The sequence below is a fragment of the Lolium perenne genome, chromosome 1 (assembly GCF_019359855.2).
Source record: "Lolium perenne isolate Kyuss_39 chromosome 1, Kyuss_2.0, whole genome shotgun sequence".
Lineage (NCBI taxonomy): Eukaryota > Viridiplantae > Streptophyta > Magnoliopsida > Poales > Poaceae > Lolium > Lolium perenne.
Window position 1 is genome coordinate 47064810 of NC_067244.2, and position 6086 is coordinate 47070895.

At 48.8% G+C, this 6086-nt stretch overlaps 1 protein-coding gene across 2 annotated transcripts; it reads right to left on the reverse strand.

Moving 5' to 3' along the window:
* Nucleotides 1-1252: 1252 nt before the first annotated feature.
* On the reverse strand, nt 1253-4622 carry LOC127348742 (uncharacterized). Of its 2 annotated transcripts, none has more exons than XM_051374666.2 (2): nt 3909-4622; nt 1253-3693 (listed from the first exon to the last, which is right to left on the reverse strand). In XM_051374666.2, the coding sequence occupies exon 2, from the start codon at nt 3534-3536 to the stop codon at nt 2307-2309; it is 1230 nt and encodes a 409-aa protein (XP_051230626.1). In that variant the 5' UTR covers nt 3537-3693; nt 3909-4622; the 3' UTR covers nt 1253-2306. The 2 variants fall into 2 exon arrangements, with proteins under 2 accessions (XP_051230626.1, XP_051230632.1); XM_051374672.2 differs by having other exon boundaries at nt 1253-2119; nt 3909-4616.
* Nucleotides 4623-6086: the final 1464 nt, after the last annotated feature.

Genomic DNA, 6086 nt, shown 5'->3' on the forward strand with positions numbered 1-6086 from the left:
AGGCACCAACACTAACAAACATAATTTTTTATTCACATGACACACTCGCAAAGAACTTGATCTAGCTTTTCGTATATCGACGTTTGTCTCCTATTTTTCAGTATAAACTGTCTACCCGAGAGAGCTATTTCTCTGAGTTCCAGACTATCGATGACCGGATTAAAAATAAAGGGCCATCTAGGAATAAAATTGTCCTTATATTTTTCTTGTTGTCACCGGATTATATTGAAATCCCCGCCAGCTAGCATAGGGAGAGTATCTTCATCACACATATGCACAAGCTTGGAAAATAACTCACCTTTCTGGGTATCAACCGACACTAAGGATCATTCAAAATAACCAGCCTTTGAGGACAGATGAAACTTGACGTACCTCTCTCCAGGATTTATTAGTAATGTACTCCCTCCGTCCATAAATAGATGCCAAAGATTTATTTAAATTTGGATGTATCTATACACTAAATTGTGTCTAGATACATTCAAATTTAGAAAAACTTTTGGCATCTATTTATGGACAGTGGGTGGGCCAGACTGATCGGTTTCTTCCACTGGCTTACTGCAACTGGCAAATGCATCTCATTATTGCCACGTTCCATTGGTTTAGTTCATGCCATCAATTTAGTGTTCCTGTGGTTCGTTATTTAGTAATATTGTCGAGGGAAGTCCCATTTTTCTTGACGAAAAGGCGAGAAGGTTTATAAATCTGGAATATTAAGAAAATATTTTCCTCCTTCTATATGTTGCCCCTACTGTCGCCGCATGTCCGAGTCACTGTGTCAGTTCCCCTAGGTTTAGCTGTAGAGTAGAAGTTCCCACAAGTTGATTTTTATAATCATGAGATGGGTGTCATTTGGGGCTCGACATAAGACGATCACCTGATTTTGAGCTGCGTACATAGTCGGACTTTTCTCTATTACATCGAACATGACCATAGATTTGTTCTGCCACAATTTCTTGGACGGTTGGAGAAGCTCAGCTGGGGAAATAAGGCCCTCCGTGTGGACGGTCGAAAGGATAGGTTCCTTGCTAGTATGTATATTTGTGATTTACAACGCATACTGCTGGGGGATGAAGGGGAGGAGAGGGCCTTCTCCCAGGCACCTAACCTCTGGGATGAGGAATCCAGGATCTCGGAGGAGGAAAACAGAGGCTTAGAGCTGACCTTTATCCCCGAGTGTAAGGCCCCTGAGGGATCTTACGAGAAATTGGATGGGAAATAGACAGCAATTGGGGTGAGATTTAGATGAACTGGATTTGGGGATGAGAGGAGCAGCTTAGGATGCGATTCAGAATTCTGTTTACACACGATACCCTTCCTTCCGTTTGGTCCACACTTTATCACAGCGGTCTCTCACTGGCAACGGGTCCCACTCGGTGCATACACCAGGGCCACCCACTCACACATTACTTAGCCCTATGACAGCTACAGGTTGAACCTGAGGTCGTTCGAGTCCATATCCGTCTTAGCCAAAGGACTAAGGCGTGACATTTTCCTCCCCTTGAGATGAATCCTCTGCCCAGATTGAAGCCATTGGGAATCGATGACGAAGGACATGATAGTCTTCCCAGGTGGTGTGATCAGCGGGTAAATGCGACCACTGCACGCGAATCTGTGGTATTGCCGCGTTCCCTTTCTTGACCATGCGCCGCTCCAGAATGGCTTGTGGTTTGGCTGCTGCAGCGGTGATGTCCGGTGGTGGCGGCAACTTGTCGTAGACCGGCGTGTAATTGGGTGTAAAGGGCTTCAGCTGCGACACGTGAAAGACGGGGTGGACGCTGCAGTCTTGAGGCAGCTGCAACTTGTAGGCGACCTCGCCGATGCGTTCCAAAATCTTGAATGGACCGAAGAACTTGAAAGCGAGCTTCACGCATGGCCTGTTGATGACGGAAGTCTGGGCGTACGGTTGAAGCTTGAGAAGAGCGTCATTGCCGACCTGGAACTCCCGCTCCGTGCGATGCTTATCAGCGTAGGCCTTGATACGTGCCTGGGCGCGCAGAAGATGATCCTTGAGAAGCTGAAGAAATCCTTGCCGCTCTTCCGCCATCTCTTTGATCGTTGGTGTCGCCTTGACGCCCAGATTAGGCAGAGCTCCAAAGTTTGGTTCGATCCCGTATAATGCCTGGAATGGTGAACAACCAAGTGAGGTATGATAAGAGGAGTTGTACCAAAATTCGGCCATGGCGAGCCAGCGCTTCCATTTGCCCGTGCAGTCATGCACAGCGCAGCGCAGCGCAAATAGTGCTCCAAGCACTGATTCACGCGCTCGGACTGGCCGTCCATTTGAGGATGGTAAGCAGTGGAGTATCTCAGTTTCGTGCAATTGCGTGATCGTACTGACGATGGGGTGGCAGTGACTTAGGATCTTGAAACACATCAGAGAATTCGTCCAAGAGATGTTTTAAGTCTGGTGGAATTGATTTTGTATCAGGAGCTGACGTACTGCTTGTAGTATCAGCTGAAAAATCAACCAATGCGATGGCCCAAAGGTCATTTCCTTTGAAGGATTTCTGCACGTCATCAATGGTCATCATGGCCAATTGCCTTTGTTGTTGAGGCAGCTCACCTTGTAAGCGAACCATTTTTCCCTGAGACGGCACCTCCATGAACTTGAGAATCCAATCCACTGTCATTGGACTATGGCTCTCCAGCCAATCCATACCAAGCACTGCATCATAAGCCCCCAATGGTAGCACTCGCATATCCGTATAGAATGTGTGACCTTGCATCCACCATGCCAACTGAGAAACTTGTGTGTTGGATTGCATTAATTCTCCATTTGCTACTTTAACTGAAACTGGCTGCACTTGTACTGTCGGAAGAGCAGCTCTTGCCACAAAATTTGCATTAACAAAGCTTGTCGAGCTACCGAAGTCGACTAGAATGGGACAGACTTGATTGCCCACAAGTGTGCGAAATTTCATAGTTCCGGATCCTTCTGATCCTGCTTCTGCATGCTGCGAGAACATCAGGTGGCATTCACGTTGTGGAGCTGCTGGTTCTTCAAGAAGCTCTAGGGCTTGGACTGTATCCTCTGTGAAAATTTCACCATGTTCTCCAACATGGATTGTAAGAAGTTGCAGAGGCTTCTTACATTGGTGGTCTCTTCCAAATTTTTCACCGCAACGGAAACATAGGTTGTTAGCACGACGAAAATCGCGAAGCTGACGCTCCCTGTTGTAGTTGTCGTTGCCGGCACGCTTTGGCCAATCCTGACGCTGAGGTCCTTGCTGAATGGCTGGTACAACTAGTGCAGGTGGAGGCAACTTGTGCCCTGCCATGGGACGCCCACGCGGCCGATGATTCTCTAGCTCCTCCTCCTGGATTCGGGCTAATGCCATAGCCCGAGTGACACTGCTGGGTGCATGCAGACGCACCGCTGTCCGCAGTTCATCTTTCAGACCAAGCACGAATTGCGCCACAAAAAATTTGTTGTTCAGGGTCTCATCCAAGGAAAGCAGGTGATACATGCAGGCTTCAAAAGTCATTCGATATTCCATAACAGTGCCAATTTGACGCATCTGCAATAGCTTGGCCATCTGCGTATCAAACTCTTCTGTGCTGAATTCTATTGTGACTGCAGATGCAAATGCTCCCCAATCCACAGTGGCACAACCACGCTTGAACGCGTGCCACCAGAGTGCTGCATGTCCTTCTAGATACAGCACTGCGGTGCAAACCCACTGATAGAGGAACCTGGTACATTTGGAAGTATGTATCACAGAGGTCCAACCACAAACGGGGATTGGTGCCCCCAAATTTTGGAAAATCATGCTTGGGCATTTTGACATAGTGTTCATGGTTCTGGGATGGCGAATTGGGTGCGGTGACAAAACTTTGGGACGACTCTAGTGCTCCAGAAACCGGCGAAGTGAGAATCGGTTGTCAGTTGTTGGTGAGGCGTGGCATACCTGATTGCCTCGTCATGTTTGCTGATGGCCCGGGATCATTCGGCCCGACGGGGGTGGGCTGCGTTGGCACGACTTCCACCTGCTTCTTCCTCACCTCATCCACGCCCTCCTGAGTGATTTCAAGCTGCTTGCCCAGATTTCCCATCTGGACGTTCATGGCCTCCATCCGGGACATCAATTGCTGAGGGATGCCTGAATCTGCTCCATGTTCTCCCCCATGGCTTCTAGGACAAAGCGCGTTTGCGCGGAAGGCTTTGATGGCGCCGTCGCACTACACTCCGATCCAAATCCAACCCCGCTCGGGATTTTGCGCCGATCGACCGAAGTCAACAACACCCTTCGCGATGGATGTTACGGTTTTGGAAGGAGAATTTCGAGTGCAGCGAGCGGAATTTAGGCTCTGGATACCAATTGTAAGGCCCCTAAGGGATCTTACGAGAAATTGGATGCGAAATAGACAGCAATTGGGGTGAGATTTAGATGAACTGGATTTGGGGATGAGAGGAGCAGCATAGGATGCGATTCAGAATTCTGTTTACACACGATACCCTTCCTTCCGTTTGGTCCACACTTTATCACAGCGGTCTCTCACTGGCAACGGGTCCCACTCGGTGCATACACCAGGGCCACCCACTCACACATTACTTAGCCCTATGACAGCTACAGGTTGAACCCGAGGTCGTTCGAGTCCATGTCCGTCTTAGCCAAAGGCCTAAGGCGTGACACCGAGGAACTCAATGAGGTGCTGTTGTCCATGAAGCCCGACTCAGCCCCGGGTCCGGATGGTCTCCCTGTGATATTTTTCAAGAAGTTCTGGGGGATCCTTGAAGGACCAATCCTGCAAATCCTCAACGACTTCGTCCTAGGGAGGGTTGATATTGCTAGGCTCAATTTCGGGATCATCTCCCTTATCCCAAAGGAAAAAGGGGCCAACAGCATTAAGCAGTTTATACCTATTGCGCTGGTAAATGTTATTTTCACGTTTGTTGCTAAGGCCTACGTGATTAGATTAGCTCCGATAGCGAATAGAACGACAGACCGTAGCCAGACGGCTTTCATTAAGGGCGGGAGTCTGCACGAGGGAGTGTTGGCTCTGCACGAGATCTCTCACGAGTTGAGAACAAAAAAGCTCCATGGCCTCCTTCTTGAAGTTGATTTTGAGAAGGCTTATGACCGTGTAAGTTGGGACTTTCTAAGGGAAGTCCTGCTGAGAAAGGGATTCTCAACTATGGTGGTGCACCGCTTGATGCAGCTTGTGTCAGGGAGACAGACTGCGGTGAACGTTAACGGCGAGGTCGGTCCATACTTCCGGAATGCGAGGGGAGTCCGTCAAGGAGACCCATTATCTCCTATCCTCTTCGACTTCATGGCGGACTCTCTTGCGGCTATCTTGTCACGCGCAAACACGGCGGGACATATTCAGGGAGTGGTCCCCATCTCATTCCAGGGGGAATGACCCATCTTCAGTACGCGGACGATACGATGATTATGATCAAACCCATGCAGTTGTACATAACGAATCACAAATTCATCCTGTTATGTTTTGAGAACATGTCTGGTCTGAAGATTAACTTCACAAAGAGTGAAGCTCTAGTGAGAGGGGTCACGATAGAGGAACAACATAGGACCGCTGATGATCTGAACTATAAGCTAGGAGCTTGTCCGTTACGATACCTGGGCTTGCCAGTGAGTCACAAGCATCTTTCCGTGGCAGATTGGATTTTCCTCACGGAGAAGGTGGGTCACAGGGTGGATCCATGGCAGGGGCTATTCCTGGCATCGGCTGGGAGACTTGAACTGACAAATTCCTTCCTATCAAGCCTCCCGATGTTTTCCATGGGGCTCTATCTCTTGTACGACTCCACGCATGGGCGATGGATAAGTCGAGATCACGCTTCTCCTGGGAAGAGGTTGGAAATAAATGGAAGTATCACATGGTGGACTGGGCTACGATGTGTAGGACAAAGGAAGTTGGCGGTTTGGGTATCCTCAACGCGAAGTCGATGAACATCGCCCTGATGCTTAGATGGATTTGGAAACTATATCAAAATGAGGAGGGCCTCTGGGTGGATCTCCTCAAAGCGAAGTATCTAGGTGATCACGACCTCTTCTCCCCCTTGGTTAAAACCAAGGGTTCCTAGTTTTGGAACTCCATCCAGAAACTGAAGTGGAATTTCA

Bases quoted from the DNA above. Each gene is read 5' to 3' on its own strand.
- LOC127348742 (XM_051374666.2), bottom strand. From the start codon at position 3,536: ATGGCCAAGCTATTGCAGATGCGTCAAATTGGCACTGTTATGGAATAT.